Genomic DNA, 18,079 nt, shown 5'->3' on the forward strand with positions numbered 1-18,079 from the left:
TTAGTCGCAGATGGTCCCGGCTCCTGCCTTCCCGACCTGGAGCCCGGGATCCTTGGGCTCACTCCCACCCGTACAGCCGCGCTCACCTGCTCCGCTTTACCTGTGGCCTGGACGCACGACCCCGCCCCCACGCCCGGCCCGAGTCCCGCCCATGCGGGAGGGGGGAGCTGGAGCGGCCGAGGCCCGCCCCCACGCCCGGCCGAGCCAATCAGGCGCTGCGGTCTCAGACGTCGGGTTACGCGCGGCGGCGAGTGGGCCGCGGGGCGGAGGTACCGGCTCCTGGCTTGGACTCCCGGCCCGGAGCTCGGCGGCGCGGGACCCCGCAGGCAGCGAGGGCGGGCGGGCGGACGGGCGGGCTGGCCGGCCGCGGCCCCTGGCGCCCCTCCGCCAGGCCCGCCATGCAGGGCCCCGCCGGGAACGCGAGCCGCGGGCTCCCGGGCGGGCCGCCCTCCACCGTCGCGTCCGGGGCGGGCCGCTGCGAGAGCGGCGCGCTCATGCACAGTTTCGGCATCTTCCTGCAGGGGCTGCTCGGCGTCGTGGCCTTCAGCACGTTGATGCGTGAGTCCTGGACCCCCGCCCCTGAGGCCCTGTGGGACCACCGCAGGCCCAGCCCCGCCTCGGGGACCCTCCTGCCTGAAGAGTTAAGGCTTGGGGCCCCGGGCCCTTTGGCGGGGTTGCCTTCTGCCCGCGAGCGCAGGCTGGGCATTCCCAGACTAGCGGGAACTCCCTCCTCCGACCCAGGGTCCTGAGTCTCTCGTCTTACCGCGATAGCTTTTAGCCAGGGGTCACCCCTTCTCCTCTCCTACGGCCCGCACACACACGCCTCTCTTCCGAGATAACTGCCTAAAACTCGCCCCCCTGCTTCCTTGTCATCGCGAATGAAGGCTACTCCACTTTCCAGCCTGGGGCCATGAACCCCCAGCTGGAATAATCCTTTGTGCCCCCTCATAGAATCTCTTCCTAGCCTCCCCTTCGCACTCTGAACCCGCATTCCTAAATCCCCAGTCTGATGCTGGGCTTTTCCCTGCTCCTTCACTCCGCAAAGATTTGCTGTCTTTCGTTGGCTTTTAAATCCCGCTACTTTGCAGTACCTGGATTGTAAGGCCATGCATTGCGTTCCCAGTACTACTTCCTCCTGCCTGCCCCCCCCCCTTTCCCCCAGGTTTATTTTCTGTTTTGGTTGGAGCAGGACCCACCCAGACTGCTTTCTTCCCCACTTCTCCTCTTTCTCCTCCTTTCTTCCTGAACAGGTCCACCTGTTCCATTTCTATGCCAAGCTTTCCAAATTAAGTTGCATCTCAAGCCTCCCCTGGCTGTTCCCCCTGCCCAGCCCACTCTATTACTTGTATTTAAAGTTTCCTTTATTTCCATGAGACTCAGGCAACCTAATGGCTTAGTGGAGGAGGCGGCTCAGAGGGTCTAGGGAGGTCGCAGAATCCTTGTGCTAAGTCCCTGGTGGCCCTTTCTTGAGGATTTCCTGATGGAGAAGAAAGCCCCAGATGGCACCTCTGGAAAACTAGAAGTTCCACCCTGTTTGTCAGGTGTGCCGTGCATTTGGAGTTCTGTTGTTTTGTTGGTGCACATCCTTCCCTTGATTACAGTAACAGGAGGCTTCAGTTGGCTGTGGGCCTAGGAGTGCCCCTGTGATTGCATTCTGGGGAAAGGAAGGGTTACAACAATCTGTACAGAGGCCTTAATTCCAGAATGATAGGTTCTTAAAACTTCCCTACCGTGCTCACCTGGGCAGAGTGGTAAGTTTCTGCAGAAAGTATGCTCCTTCGCACTGGGGACGGATCCTGCAGCTGTGTGCATTTGTCGTCTAGGGTGCAGTTGCTGGAGTTACAGCTTTGCTTGTCATAACATGGGGGCTTATTTGAGTGAATTCTCCCAGGCTTTATTCAGGCTGTTCTTGGATGACACTTCTTCTGGTTGCCTGGCCTTGATAAATCTCACCCCAAGTGCCTGACCGTGTATGTTTGCCACTTTTTCTTTCCTTTTTAGTCTCTATTTGCCTTGCTATTTTCCCAGCCTGAGCAAATACCCACTTGTTCCCACAGTAATAATTTGTGACTACTTAGCCCAAATCAGCTGCTGACTTGGGTGCATGAACTGTATGTGTGTGTTTTTAAGACACTGTGTGTGGGTCTCCTCTCCCCTTCCACTTCTGTCTCCTCCAGCTGGTCTTCCTTTCTCTCTGAAGGAGCTACCGGCTTACTTTGCATTTTGTTCCCTAACATGATTTCCTAGCCTCGCTCTGGCTATTTCCTTGGATTTGATTGCTGCCGATGGCCCGATTTATTCCTGAGGGCTTGATACTCTTGGTTCATGGCGGGAAATGTGATTATTATTTTTTTTAAAGATTTTTATTTATTTTTTTGACAGAGAGGGAACACAAGCAGTGGGAGAGGGAGAAGCAGGCTTCTCGAGGAGCAGGGAGCCCAGTTCAGGGCTCGATCCCAGGACCCTGGGATCATGACCTGAGCGGAAGGCAGACAGACAGTTAACGACTGAACCACCCAGGCGCCCGTGGGAAATGTGATTATGACGGGGCAGAGTCGCTCGCTGCTGAGAAATGTGCCAGGTCGCCTGTGTTCAGAGTGACGGTGCTGGCCCTGGAGTCTTCAGGGACATGCTCACTTTGCTTAATCTTCAGTGTGAGCACATGTGCAAACCCCACTGCGGTGGGTGCTTTCTGTTTGCAAAGACCAGACTACAGAGCGGCCTTTTGCTCAGTGTAGGTCTAGACGTGGAGGTTGCCTGTGGAGATGGGCATTGGTTCCTGGGACAGTGATGAGGAGGAGTGACAGGAAGAAGGGGTGGAAGGCTGAGAACTGTGTCTGCCCTTGCTTATCTCTTCAACTTGTCGGTTCTGTTCTGAGAACTGGGGCTTTCCCCTTTGGCACTCCTGGGATGAGGAGGGAATCTTTCAGGGGCTGCATCACGTTTTGCAGTGACTTTGCTGGTCACGAGGGAAGTGGGTGGAGGTGCTCTCAAGGAAGTGCATCTGTGAGCAGTTGGTTTGCCCAGGCTTTGTCTTCCCAGACACAGTGTCGGTTTCCCAGTCAGGTAGAGCTGCCGGCAAGAGGGCAGGCTCCCGTGACCGGTGTCCACCTTGCTGCCTTGAGGGAGGTCTCGGTGTGTTAAGATGAGGCCACTCCGTCCTTCATCAGTTCCACTGTTTTCTTTGTTGAGCATATTTTAAATAGCAGTCGTCTCTCCTGAGCAATTTAAGTTAACCTCTTTGGGGTCACAGTTTGTTCCCTCCCGGGTGCTTTTGTCCCCCTGGGCCATGGGCTCATTGGCTCTCTTCTCCGACAGCTCCCCAGTTCTGCGGGCAGCTACTGTTCCATTTTCCTGTCAGACTAGCTCTGTTCATTGGCTGTACCCCCTTCTCTGCCAGACAGTCTGAGGCATTTTTCATCACTTCACATCCCTGAATTCAGTGAATCTTCAGACTGCTGTCTTTATGTTTCTTTTTCTACCCAGAAAAATCACTTTTTTCTTAATTTACAGGTGGTTGTGTTTTTTACCTAGAGGGTTTTGTCCTGGAGGAAGACTTCACATATAGGTGTATGAGTGTGTGTGTTGGGGGAGGGCGGAGGATTTTGATTCTCGCAAGAATTTCTCATCCTGGTGCTTGGCTCTGTATGGGGGTTTTCAGATGGTCATACGGTTGAGAGTTAAGAATGCCAGGTGATGTATGTCGCCTTTCTTCAAGCTGCATAAACACGCAGACTTCTTACCAGCCAGCACCCACAGGCATGTCTCAGTGTCAGCTAAGACATGTTAGCATGTCTCACACCTCCGTAAGTGGTGAGCTTTCCAGAGGCTCCACCTAAGCTACCCTCTGTATGAGAGGAGAGCTGAACACACTCAGAAGCAAGCTTATAAAGGGACTTCCCAGTCTGGGTTCTCTGGGATGTCACTGAGAAGCATTGGTGTCTGAGTAGAAAGAAATGCAACAAGGGGGCTTGTCGACCTGCCTGCTGAACTGTTCCTCTTGTTTTGGTGGCTTTCTCTCTAGTCTGTGACTCGATGAAGTTGCTCAGACCAGAGTCACAGCAGAACAGAGCTGAGCCAGCCTAGAGCCCGGCACACTGTTCCACTGCAGGGCCGTGGCCCCCTGTCAGCCAGAGGTTGGGGTTCAGCCAGTGTGTGTGTTGGCATTTGGGAGTGTTGACTCTCAGGACGTGTGATGCACAGCAAACACAAGCCTCCTTCACCATGCACAAAGTTCTGGCTGAAGTATAGACAGAATCCGTTTTTAACACAACAAGCAGTTTGAGAGCTTGGATAAACCTACCTGCCTATTTTCGTGTTACAGATGTGGGGACTAGCCAGCTGGGAGAGCAGGTCGGTGTTTTACAAAAACATCGCTGGTGTTGAAAAATGAGTTTTCCTGAGACCCAGAGGAACATCACACACCGGTATGCCTAGCTTTGAAATCTCAACCTCATACAAGAGTCGCTGGTTTTCTCACATGGTGAACCGGCCTCCCTATGTGTTGTGTATGCACAGACCTGCAGGGCCACCCTTCCTGGGGTCCCCTCTCCCCACTGTATCCCAGTCTTTACCTTACAAAATGTCAAACATCCAGGAAAGATGAGAAATAATCCAGTGATAATACAATATCAGCCCTCCACCTAGATTCAGAAATTGTTCGTATTTTGCCATGTTTGCTCTATCTTTTTATACCTTTTCTGTTTCTTTTTTTTGGCCAAGCCATTTGAAGATATGTTGCAGCCAGGATCACACTTCACCCCTAAAAGCTTCCAGCTGAATCTCCTGAGAAGGAGGACAGTCTTCTACATAATCACAGTCTCACGATCATGCCTAAGAAAATGTATACCTCCACTATGTCACCTAAGAGCCAGTCCATAGTCACACTTGCCCACATGTCCCAAGTCTCTCAGAGCTGGGGTTTTTAGATAAACTGTGAGTTAGTCGAGGGCTACACGTTGCACTAGTTGTGTTTTGAAGTCACTTTTACTATAGAACAATCTCCCCCTACATTCACTTGCACACACTTTTTTTTTTTTTTTTTTTTTTTAATGACTGCCTTTTTGAAGAGTCCTGGCCAGTTGTCACAGGCCGCATCCCGTGTCGTGGAGTTGTCTGGGGTGTTTCCTTGTGGTGTGTGAGCTGTTTCACAGGCCCCTGTGTTCCCCGAGTTTGATCTGGAGGAGGTGTTAGACTCGGGTAACCTTTTTTACAGCAAGAACACCCCGTAGGCAGTGCTGTGTGCTTCATACTGCCACGTACCAGGAAGCTCGTGGCCTCGGGCAGCCCTGCTATCAGTAATAATAAGGTCGATTACTTGGTGGAGGGGTGAGGTCTCTGGATCTCTCCCTTGTAAAGGTACGTTTTCCCCTTTGCAATGAATAAATTATCTCTGTGGTGGTGATCCTTTGAGATCGGGGGACTATCCTGTTCCCCAGTAACTTTTCCCTCAGTAGCCGCAACGGGACCCAGTGGTGCCTGCACGGGGAACTGGAGCTCAGGAGAGAAGCCCCCTGTCTCAGGGCCCGGCACCCAGCACTCGATAAATGTCGGTTTCCTTTGCTCCTTCCGGAGTGCCAGCCATGGCTGAGGAAGATCCCTTTTTCTGTCCCGGGCTGGCATTGTGCCCACAGGGGAAAAGACGATGGCCAACATTAGTGTGGCAGCTGTTTAGGAATCTTTAGAGAGTTTTCAGGGTTTCTAAACACTAATTTATCTGGTAGCATGTATTCATAATGGTGATCTCCTCTATTTATAGTAAAACTTAATTAATTTGGAGTAAAATCAGGGCAAGAGGGAGTTGTCTGAATTAGAGGACAGTCTGGGTTGTAGAATAATTTAATGAAATGCATTTTTTAGCCTTTTAAATACCTCTGTTTGTCAAGTGTTGCCCTGTAGGGGCCTATCCAGCCTCCACTGCTTTAATGATCTGTTTAAAATCCTTTGCAATTAGTATAATATTTGCATGAAGATGAAGTCTCTTTGAAGGAATTTTACAGGTGGTTAAAAATAGCAGGATCCCTGGCTCTGGAACCAATCTGACCTGGCTTCCATTTCTGCTGCTGCCTCACTGTACCCTTGAGCAGCCTACCTATATTGCCCGACGGTTCCGTTTGCTCCCGGGTAAGATGGAAATAATAATTTTTCTGGGCCTGTGGGGATTAGGAAGAATGTAAGGAAGTTGGATTAGTATCAGGCATGTGTTAGGCCCTCTGCAGGGGGCGTGGGGGGGTGAAGTCATCCTCGTTGTTACAGTATTTGCATTTGAGAGTCCCATTGAAGAGCGTTTCACAAGTGCTTGAGTAACTTGTTTTCTGGATTAGGTTAAACATTTCCCTTGCTATCTTGTTTGCACATCTTTACCTTTCGCCCTCTTCATAAACTGCATAATAGTAGACAACCTGAACACAACCAGCTCCTTGCTGGTGAATTCCAAATTAGCATGTAGACAAAGCAGATGGCTTTAGTAGAGGTAATGCTCTCCTTTCTTCACCTAACCCTGACTTGTGTTTTCACCTACAAAGTGTCTCATGGGCCTTGAGAGGGCAGCCTGGTTACAGGTGATTAACCTGCATCCGAGGCCATGCCCCAGGTCCCATGGTGGCAGGTGGTGGCACTGGCCCCTAGACCTAGAGCCTCTGTCTTTCCTGAAGCTTGCTCTGTACTGAGTCCCCATTGTGCTGGCTCCTGGGCCTGGCCCTTGATGGACTTCCCAGGCACCCCGGAAGGAACAAGGACAGTGAACACGTCCTGGTTAGTAGGTGTAGAGCTGAAATGTAAGCCAGGCCCAGCAGACTCCAGACCCTCTTAACCACTTCCCCTACCCCTGCCTGCCTTCCTTGAGCCCCTTTCCACACAGGTGCACTCTTTGAGGACCCTAACCCCTCGCTACTTCACCTCGTTTTTTCCTGTTTAAACAACTCTGATTTTCTTTCTTAGTAATTCTTTTTAATGTCCAAAGTGTTACCTGGAACTTCAGACTGTTCTATCGCTCTTGATAACATGAAAGTAGACATTTGAAATGACTTGGCAGTCATTTTGTGCATGTATGAGTTCCACCCGGGGTTTGCTGTCCCAGCCTGGGCCTTTGTACAGCTTCTCCCTGGCTGCATGAGGATGACCATCCTTCTGCAGGGACCGAGCCTCCTGGAGCACCGGGGAGAGAGTATAGCTGAGTGTAGCTGAGTCGGTTCAGTAGCTGGTGAGGAGGGCTCTCCATGGCTCTCAGTGGTTTCAGGTTACCGGCTGGTTTTTGGTTTTCGTTTTCGTAGTTTGTTTCCCTGGTGCTGCAAGGAGTATAGTTTATAACCTTGAGTTGGGGAGAACCCTGAAGTTCGTTCCCCTTTTCCTCACTGATGCGTAAAAGTGGTCTGTGAGCCTCTCAGACTGCTCCACTACTGGGAAGTTTGCCGTCTCACCCAGGCTTTTTCAACTTGGCACTGTTGGCATTTGGGGCCAGATAATTCTTTGCTGCGGGGGCTGTCCTGTGCATTGTTGGGTGTTTAGCAGAGTCCCTGGCCTCTCCCCACTGGGTGCCAGATGTACCTCCCTCCCTCAGGCTGAGACAGATAAAAATGTCTCCACACACTGCCCAGTGTGACCTGGACGGAGTGCAGAGTTGTCCCTGTTGAGAACTGCATTTGTTCAGTTTGGGGGTCACTAAGTGAACTCTCAGAGGAGCCTTAGAGAACAGATTCAGTCAGTTTGTGGCCCCTGAAGGATGAGAACAATGCCCTGTGGGGCTTGTTAAGGGCCTGGGTGCTGCCTCGACAGGGGACTGCCGAGACCCGCACCCCATCCCCCAGGGGCTCTTGGCTGGAGCAGGCTGAGGTCTGGACAGTGCACAGGCGGTCGTGGAGGGGAAGGAGGAGGGGTTCTGCCTGCGGCCAGGGAAGCATCCATGGGGAATCCCTCCTCGAGCACAGCACCAGGGATAGGGGCAATGCAAAGGGGACACGGGGAATGGTAAGAGCCAAGGTCCAGAGGAGGTTGTGAGCAGGACCATCGTCCTGGGGTCTGGAGAGCATGGGACAGAGGCTCCCAGGAAAGGAGGCTTCTAAACAGCCTTCCCGTTCAGTTGTGGGCCTCTTTTCCTACAGTTTGTGCTTAAAAGGGAGGGTGAGTTAAATTATTGGGTGACAAGTCAGGTTCTGCCTTTACCTTGTGCTCCATTTGGACTGTTTCTCTGCGAACGTTTCCTTTGAAGCAGCTTTATCACGTCCCTTTTAGATCTCATGGGGTCCCCCTGAGGAACCGGCTGTCCAGCCCCAGAGACATGGCTACTAGCTAGTAAAGGAAGCGGCTTGTTATTGTGGACTGGCTTGCGCTGGCAGCCCTCCACATTACACACCGGTCCTTCCAGCCTCGATTCTGGACAGCTGCTGGGGCGGCCGAGGCCTGGTCTGTGAGCATGGTCCCAGGCTTTGGTGGGCTGGGGCTCCGGAAAGAACATCTCATATGAGAAGGCCAGGTATGAGCACATTCTAGAAATCCTGTACCTACCCCAGCAGGATTGTCAACCACTGAAATCACCTTTGTGCCTACGATGAAAAGACTTCTAACTTGAGTTACTGCAATCCGTCTTAGCAAATGACAGGTCCTCCCACGTTTCCTTTGATTTAGAGTGTCCTCCTCATCCTAAAGGGCATCTTGTGCCAATGTCAGGCCCCGCTCAAGCTGCTGTGCGTGAGGCTGGGCCTTACCTGGGGTGTGCTTTCATGTGCGGGCCCTGGGGTGGCACACAGGGGTAGGGGAGGTAGGGTCACTCTGCTGGCTGGGGCACTCAACTGTTGTGTTTTTTGTTGGCTCTAAAATTTCTTTGAAAGACTTGGTGTTGAGTATCTATGGCTTTTCCCAACCCCAATCAGTGGTAGGTGTCAAGAGCTTTCACACTTTGTCTTTAGTTTTCTCTTTCATGGACACAGTTGTATGCACAGTAGCTGGGGACACAAGCAGAACCAATAAAAATTTTTTAAAGATTTTATTTATTGAGAGAGCAAGAGCAGAGAGAGAGAGCAGAGAGAGAAGGGAGCAGGGGGAGAGGGAGAAGCAGGCCGAGCAGGGAGCCCGACGCGGGGCTCGATCCCAGGACCCTGAGATCATGACCTGAGCCGAAGGTAGACGCTTAACCGACTGAGCCCCCCAGGTGCCCCTCCTCTAACCTCTTAAGCTCATCAGTGTTCTTTATGGGCTTTTCCATTTTCTTAGAAGACATCTTCACTTAATAACATGGACAGTGATGTAGAGAGGTGAGCACTGGCATCACCCCAGTGACAGGACAAGCCGGAAATGCCGTCCTGCAGGAGTGGGGCACACCGCCTCTCTTGCCCAGACCCGAGGGCTCTGTGAGCATCTGGGCCGAGGCGGCGTCAGAACGCGAGAGCAGGTTTTCTATTTGGGTGGTGAGTTTGGGCCCAAAATATTACTGGTCGTTCCGACGCAGCAGACTTGAAGATTAAAGAATTGAAGATTTCCACCCCTGCTCCCACCCTCAGTCTGAGCCCTGCAGGGAGCTGGGGTCCAGAAGTCTGGGAAAGAGAGGCTAATGATGAGGGGCAGGTGCTGGGGTCCTGCAGACACAGTGGAGGAGGCCTGCATGAATGTGTTTTCTCTGTCGAGAACCCTCGTTTGCGGGGCACCTTGGTGGCTCAGTTGTTAAGCGTCTGCCTTCGGCTTGGGTCATGATCCCAGGATCCTGGGATTGAGCCCCACATCGGGCTCCTTGCTCAGCGGGAAGCCTGCTTCTCCCTCTCCCACTGCCCCTGCTTGTGTTCCTTCTCTCGCTGTGCCTGTCTCTGTCAAATAAATAAACAAAATCTTAAAAAAAAAAACCCTGGTTTGTAATTCTATCCCCAGATTTCTCTGTCAGAAATCTGATCAATTGCTGGCAAAAAAAAAATTGCCTTACGAAAGGAGAGTTAAGAAGAATGTTAGATTGCCCCTCAGACCACTGAGCAGATTATATATGGATTTGTCGTTTTCAACGTGTTAAAGTAAATAACTTACTAATACCCCAGATAGGTAAAAAAAGTCTTCAGGGCAACAGCCAACAAACACACTGTGGTCTTGCTATGGACCACTGTAGTTCAAGGGCCACTGCTGTGGATGGGGCGATCTCCCACCCAGCTGGGTGGGAGCTGTGTTCTAGTGATCTTGTTCCCCCCAAAAATGGAAGTTTTCAGGTTGGGCCAGTGTGGACATGGCTCCAGCTGAATTTTGGTCTGCGGTAATGTGAGGCACAAGGCTGAGGAGAGGTTGTGATGGGCGGGTTGCAGTCTGAAGGTGTTCCTACCTGGTTAGCCATGGAACCATGCCAAGGAGCTCCTCTGTCCCCACACTAGCCACAGCTGCCGGCAGCCCTGTCCTTCTTTGCCTTGAACTAAGGTGGTGTCCTGGTGTCTTTCAGGACGGCCAGGCTCCTGGACCTGCCCTCCCTTTCTGAACTCTTTCTGTGCTGCAGACAACGTAGCCCCCACGGTCTGCCTTGTAGCCTGGGCCGAAAACATCCATGTTATGGGACACTGGATGTGGCAGTGTGCCCCAAGGCTGCTCTTCTCCCAGCCCCCGCACCTGCCAAACCCGTTCCTGCCTCTTCCCCTTACCCACATCTCTCTTTCCTCTGAATGCTTTTCTCCTTCCCACCTAGCCACATCCTCCCTGGCTTCCAAGAAACTTCCCCTAGTGACCTTAGCCCATACTGTTAAGTTGCAGGACAGACGGTCCATATTGTCCAGGTATGACCTCTGCTGCTCACTGGGCCTGGTCTGGCTTACTGGCCAGGTTGGTGTTGGCACAGTGCTGGGTGTTCCTCACCTGGAAGCTGGTCTTGGAATAAATAGTTCCTCAGCCTTTCTTTGTCTTTCTTGGCCTCGACACTTTTGAAGAGTACAGGCCAGTGGTTTTGTAGAATGTCCCAGCCGGGGTTCGTCTGATGGCTCTTCATAATTACACTCAGGTTACGTGTTTTTGGCAGGGATGCTGCGTAAGTGATGTTGTGACCTCCTCAGTGCGCCGGACCCTCTGGCACCTGATGCGGGTTTCCCCCAGTACTGGCCAAGTTCTCTTGACGACTGCGGGAAGGCAGCTCCTACAGGTCTCTCCACTGTGAAGTCAGCATTTCCCCCTTTGTAGTGAGTAAATTGTGAGGGGGTATGTTGAGACTGTGTAAGCGTAGGATCTGTTTTCAGTCGTCTTATTAAGCCTCCCCTGGGTTGGGAGGTCAGAGCCACCAGCTCTGAGGCATTTTGGCTAAAGGTGCTTTGGCCCGTGTTTGATCTGGCAACAATGCTGAGTCACACTGCATAGTGCTTATTATGTGTCAAGCCCTGTAAGCGCCTTACATACGTTAACTCATTTATTTCTCACATTAGCCACCTGAAGCGGGTACTCCTATTATCATATTGTATGCCTGGGGAAACTGAAGCATGGAGAGGTTAAGTGAGCTGTCTCAGGTTGTGGCGGGCTCTAAGTGGAATACTGGGATTCAAACCAGTGGGTCTCACTCCAGTACCTGGGCTTCCCACTGCTCCACCTGCCTGCCGTGTGCAGGGTTCATGTGTAGTTCATGACATAGGGACACTGCTTCTCTAACCTCAGTGAACTTCCTGTTGCCTCTGCACATGGACTGCTTCAACGCCATCTGGTTGCATTGTCTCTCACCTGCTTGGTTTTTCACTGAGAGCATCATTGCAACAATTTGTGTAGCCATGATAGGTGCACCAGGAAAAAGCCAGAGGCTTTCCTTCTGAGATTGGAATCCAGGGCTTGTTGAAGTCAGAGGACTCTGTCCCGTGTGGATAAATGTAACATTTGAGCCTGTACAAAAGTGGACGAAGAGACTTTTGCCAGTGAAGGAGTTAGTGGTGTAGAACTTGCCCTTTTCTATAAGCAACCAGAAAACAGACCAAAACATATGAAACAACTGTTTGCAGACATTGGGCGACAGGCGGCTCAGGATAATGGTCCCTGAGGGATAGAAAATAATAAGGTAAGCCCTGTGGTCTCCTTTGCAACTTTCTGCCGGAGGCAATTTCCAGTTCTCAGAGCAGTGAGGAGGAACCCAAGCAGAGCCCAGCAGCCTTGCCAGGTTGAGGAGACAGAGTTGAGGAAGCCAAAGCAGTTGGAATTTCCAGGGACAATATGGAGAAAAGGGAGCTCCGTGGAGGAAAAGCTCTAGACATTTGCTCAGGGGTCTCCTCAAGTCTCTGCACATGAGTCTGTGTGTGGGGGGGGGGGGGGGGGAAACGGGGCAAAGCCAAGAACAGCTGCTGGGAAGCTGGAAGCTGAACTACTTCTAGGGCTGGGAGACGTTCTGTCCAGTTGAATGTGAGACCTTGTTGAACGCCGGGGGCATTTGGTAGACACCTCTGAAGATCCTCCTTATCTGAGAAAGCTGCTCTCAAACTTCACTGCCTACCCCGGCGGAAAGGGCACAGAGCTTGAAAACAAACCTGATACCATAAAACTGAGCAGAACTACAGCACAGATCTGGATGTAGAAGTGAAAATTGTAACAGTTCTAGAAGGAGACAAAGGAGAAAATCTTTGTGATCTTGGGATAGGCAGAGATTTCTTAGGGCACAAAAAGCTTAAACCGTTACCCCCCAAAAAAAAGAAAGAAAAGAAAAGAGGGGTACCTGGGTGGCTCAGTCGGTTTAGCATCTGCCTTTAGCTCAGGTCATGATCCTAGGAGCCTGGGATCGAGTCCCGCATTGGGTGGGGAGCCTGCTTCTCCCTCTGCCACTCCCTGTACTCATGCTCCCCCCCTGCCCCGCCCTCAGATAAATAAAAAAAATCTTGAGGAAAAAAACAAAGTTGGACTTCCATCTAAATTAAGCATTTCTGACCTTCAAAACATACTGTAAGGGAAACGAAAGGGTAAGCCACGGACTGGGAAAAAAATATCTGACAAAGGACTTGTATCCAGAATAGGTAAAGACTTCTAACAATTCAGTCAAAAGTCCGTGTAATTTAATAATAGGCAAAGGATCAGAATAGACATTTCTCTAAAGAAGATATACAAACAGCCAGTAAGCACATGAGAAGCTGATCATTAGTGATCAGGGACATGCATGTTAAAGAGTGATACCACTGTGTACCCACAGGATGGCTGCAATTAAAAAGACTGACAGTACCAATCCAGCAATTGCACTACTGGGTATTTACCACAAAGATACAAATGTAGGGACCCGAAGGGGTACGTGCACCCCAGTGTGTATAGCAGCAGTGTCCACAATAGCCAAACTGTGGAAAGAGCCAAGATGTCCATCGACAGATGAATGGATAAAGAAGATGTGGTATATATACACAATGGAATATTATGCAGCCATCAAAAGGAATGAGATCTTGCCATTTGCAACGACGTGGATGGAACTGGAGGGTGTTATGCTGAGTGAAATAAGTCAATCAGAGAAAGACATGTATCATATGACCTCGCTGATATGAGGAATTCTTAATCTCAGGAACAAACTGAGGGTTACTGGAGTGGTCGGGGGTGGGAGGGATGGGGTGGCTGGGTGATAGACATTGGGGAAGGTATGTGCTATGGTGAGCACTGTGAATTGTGCAAGACTGTTGAATCACAGATCTGTACTTCTGAAACAAATAACGCAACATATTTTAAGAAAAAAGAAAAGATAGCAGGGGAGGAAGAATGAAGGGGAGTAAGTCAGAGGGGGAGATGAACCATGAGAGATGATGGACTCTGAAAAACAAACTGAGGGTTCTAGAGGGGAGGAGGGTAGGGGGATGGGTTAGCCTGGTGATGGGTATTAAAGAGGGCACGTTCTGCATGGAGCACTGGGTGTTAGGCACAAACAATGAATCATGGAACACTACATCAAAAACTAATGATGTAATATATGGTGATTAACATAACAATAAAAAAATAAAAAAAAGACTGACAGTACCAAAAGTTGAAGAGATACGAACTTTGGAACTCTTACATATTGACAGCAGAAATATAAAATGATACAACCATTTCACAAAACTGGAAGTTTCTCATAAAGAAAATTACACCTGGGACACCTGGCGGGCTTAGTCGGTGGAGCAGGTGACACTTGATCACTTGATCTCAGGGTTGTAAATTTGGGCCCCACGTTGGGTATAGAGATAAAAATGAAAAATTTTTAAAAAGATTTATTTGCTTATTTGAGAGAGAGAGCACAGGAGCAGGAGGCAGGGGAGGAGCAGAGGCAGAGGGAGAAGCAGGCTCCCCACTGAGCAGGGAGCCCGCTAAGGGGCTCAATCCCAGGACCCTGGGATCATGACCTGAGCCGAAGGCAGACTCTCAACCGACTGAGTCACCCAGGCGCCCTTAAAAGTGAAATCTTTAAAGAAAAAGAAAGAAAGAAAAGCAAAAAGAAAATTAGACCTACCATCCAACCCAGCAGTGTCACTCCTAGACATTTACTTAAGAGAAAAGAAAACAGGGCTATAAAAGGACTTGTACATAAATATTCATAGCAACTTTATTCATAATTGACCCAAACTGGAAACAGTCCAGATGTTCATCAACACATGAATGGATAAACAAATTGTGGTATATCTGAACGAGGGAATACATGTCGGCCACAAAAAGGAATGAACTAGTGATACATGCACAACATAGATGAACATGCTGAGCAAAAGAATCCAGCTTGAGAGAGTATATTCTTACCATGCGACTCCAGTTATATGAAATTCTAGAAGCAGGGACTCTATAGTGAAGAAAGCAGATTGCCTTGGTGTGGTAGGTGTGAGGCCAACTGCAAAGGAACAGGAGAGAGTTTTGGGGGTGATGGAAATTAGTACATTGGTGGTAGGGAGGGTCACATCAGCGTACACATTTCTCAAAACTCTTGAACTATGTTTAACATGGGTGCATTTTGGTATGTAAATTATACCTCAGAATTGATTTAAAAGGGGGGGATGCCTCAGAACAATTGAACTGTTTTCACAGACTTAACTGCTCACCCCAGCGAACTTCAGTACTCATTAAAGGAAGACAACAAAATCCAAATGTTTTGCAGCGTACCAATCATAATGTATGGCCTCTAATCAAATATTACAGGTGAAGAAGTAGAAAATTATGATCTATAATCAGGAGAAAAGTGAGTCAATATAAATGAACTAAGAATGAAACACAGAAGAAAGACAAATAGCAAACAGCCCCAGTGACCCATGGGAAAGTATCAGAAGTCCAACATGTAATTGGATTTCCGGAAGAGGCAGGAGAAAGGGGAGAAAAAAATATTTGAAGACTAATAGCTGATCATTTTCCAAAGTTGATGAAAACTGTAAACACACAGTTCCAAGAAGCCTCATAATCCCCAAGCAGATGAACACGGAGTAAATGACACTAAGCCACATCATAATCAAATTGCTGAAAAACAACAATAAAAAGAAAATTGGTAAAGTACTTAGAGGGAAAAAGACACTACATACAAAGAAATAATCATAAGAACTGATAGAGACTTTTTGTCAGATTATTCAAGCCAGAAGACAATGGAACAACATCTTTAAAGTACAAAGTAAAACCTGTTAACCTAGGATTCTGTATCCAGGGAGAAAGAGCTTTTATAAATGAAGGCAGGAAAAAAAAAATGGATGAAAGCATTTTGATCCTTCTTTACCCAAAGCAAGTGGCTCCAGTCCTTACGTACTGCCTTACCAACTCAGCTCCTGGGCCCTTTTTACAAATTTTGTCTACTCTAGTTATAATCTCAGGGGTTATGTCTGGTAGGAATTGCATAAGTTGGGGAGAAATTGAGTTGCTTTCCTAACTTTAAAAATTACTTTCACCACTAATGAGCAGCGCAGTAGCATGGCTTTGGGCTCTGAGAGGCCGTGCGTGGGGAATCATGTGATCCCGGTGCCTCCTTTCTGTTGTTGAATCATCTGCCCTGCCCTGCCTTTCCGAAGCAGGCTGCCAGCATCAGGTCCTCGGCCCTTCTTGATACGCCTCCATGGATGGCGGCATTTAGGTCCTGCTGCCCTTGTCAGCAGACTTCACCACACTGATAGGATGCCCTCTTGTTTGAGAAGCTGAATTTAGCTGACAACACTTTTTTGGTTGTTGAAGTAAAATAGGGGAAGCTCCTGTAGAGTTGGGACAGAAACACTGATGACGGCTTCTAGTGCCCTGTTCACTTTTCCTGCCTTGGAGGGTGGTAGCCAGCCAGGTCAGCAGAGAGCATGAGCCAAGTGTTGGCTAAGATGGAATTGAAAAGCAAAGGAACAGTTTCAATTCCGCACCCACATACCCCCGCCCCCTGGAAAGGGTCATCTGTTCCACATTCAGTAAAAATTTCCTGTGAATGTAAAAGGGCACAGGACAGCCAGCCTCCAGGACACACCCCAGTGATCCCCACTCCTGATTTGCACACCCTATGTAGTCCTCTCCCACGTTGTGTCACAGTTTGACCACAGAATATGGCAGAAGTGTGATGGTGTGTCACTTCGGAGATTAAGTTATCTAAAAACTGCAACTTGGATCCCTCTGGGATCACTTGCTCTGGGAAAAGCCAGCTGCCATGTCTTGAGGACACTGAGGCAGTCCTTTGGAAAGACCCGCGTTCACCGTGATGAGCTGAGGAGTCCAGCCAACAGCCATGTGTGTGAAGCTTCTCAGAAGTGGCTCTTCCAGCCCCAGTCAAGACTTCCCATGGTTCGTAAGTTTGCAGCCTTACAAGAGACCATGAGCCGGAACTACCCAGCTAAGCTGATAATAAATGTTCAGCCACTGAGTTGGGGAGCAATCTGTTACATAGTGGTGCATAACTAATACACTGACGGGGAGTATGAGAAAAGTTGAGACTTGATTGCTGCTCTCCAAGAGTCTGTGATCTATTTAGGAAGACAGATCACTTGAACCAGTAACTCATGATTCCAGGTTTATATGCTGAGTGGCTAAAGAGGGTTGATTGTGAGATACAGACAAGTGAGAGCTTGTTGATTGGATGGATTTCACCTTGGTGAGTGGGCTGAGCCCCCCAAAGGTGGTTGAAACAGGCTAGAGACACCAGTGAACATCTCCAAGATGAGAGTTGGCCACTGCTTTAGTCTTAAGGGCCTCAGAGGGGCAGTTTGTCATATTCTGTTTGCCAAGCCAACCTCATTGCTCACTGCTTGTATTTTAACTAGTAGGAAATCAGAGTTTCTAGTCTACACTAGATTGTTGAACAAGATAAATTTCAGACTAATTTGTATAATAAGCCTTTGAGTTACGTGTGGGAGGAAAACAGGGACTGATAATTGAAGTGGAGCCTACTCATTCTACTCATTCGTGACTTTTTACATGTGTTTGGCCTTTTTAGTATCATTTTTTTAAGGATGCACTTGAGGGATGTTCCTTTTCACCCCTCTTTCAAAGATACCAGCAGCCCAAGGAGCTTAATGCTAAGAGAGAGGAAGTGCTAAAGTTCTGGCTTGTATTTAGTATATAGCTTTGTCCTATAGAGTCTTTGTATAGAGTCTTTGTTCACTGCCCAGAGCATCAGTCTCTCCCTCTCCCACCTGCTCTTCCCTTGCCCCTAGCCTGTATGTAGGCTTGGTCACCTCTCCCCAATTCTTGTGTTGGATTGTTTTGGTCGTTTCCTGACAGAGTGCTCTGCTTTCTTTGGGCTCTGTACTTGCCTGCTCACGTGCATGGTACAGCCTCTGGCTTCTCTTGCATGGCATTAGGTGTGGTAAGAAACTTATTAAGTCTCCTGCAGGGAGCTTGGTAGACCAGCAAGCCCAAAGGAAGCATGTTCCCTGGCAGTGCTGTTGTGTCAGAGGATCTGAGGACAGGTAGGGGCCCTACGCCTCCTTTTTCTCCAGGGCCTCATGAGTTGTATCTGACCTTTCTCATCAAGAGCTGACATAGGCAGGCCTGTTTGAAATGGTAAATAGCAGGGCCAGGGCACTGTGATTTTCTGGGATTCATCTAAGTTCATTCTAGACTTCTAAGGAGGCTGGAACCAAGGGCGAGACAGCTGTGAGTCAGTCCCAGGACAGCACCCAGCAAGCCCCTCTCCAAAACCCACGTTCCGCAGGCAGCTCTCCCTCAGTACCTGTAGCATCATTTTCAGTGCTCTCAAGGAGAGAGATGCAGGCAGACC

The 18,079-nt window shown here is 49.4% G+C and overlaps 1 protein-coding gene across 2 annotated transcripts in view; it reads left to right on the forward strand.

Moving 5' to 3' along the window:
- The first annotated feature begins 297 nt into the window (after positions 1–297).
- STIMATE (STIM activating enhancer) overlaps positions 298–18,079 on the forward strand; it is a 50,562-nt gene continuing 32,780 nt past the window's right edge. Inside the window, exon 1 of one of the 2 annotated variants that reach the window (XR_003612503.2) lies at positions 298–558. Coding sequence is in view for 1 of the 2 variants with exons in the window: in XM_028124486.2 (XP_027980287.1) it covers positions 399–558 (160 nt within the window). In the remaining variant the exon portion in view is untranslated. The remainder of the gene's footprint in view (positions 559–18,079) is intronic. The other variant, XM_028124486.2, reaches the window with a different exon arrangement.

The sequence above is a fragment of the Eumetopias jubatus genome, unplaced genomic scaffold (genome assembly GCF_037043125.1).
Source record: "Eumetopias jubatus isolate StellerSeaLion01/CBP00866 unplaced genomic scaffold, mEumJub1_p1.0 scaffold_1, whole genome shotgun sequence".
Taxonomy (NCBI): domain Eukaryota; kingdom Metazoa; phylum Chordata; class Mammalia; order Carnivora; family Otariidae; genus Eumetopias; species Eumetopias jubatus.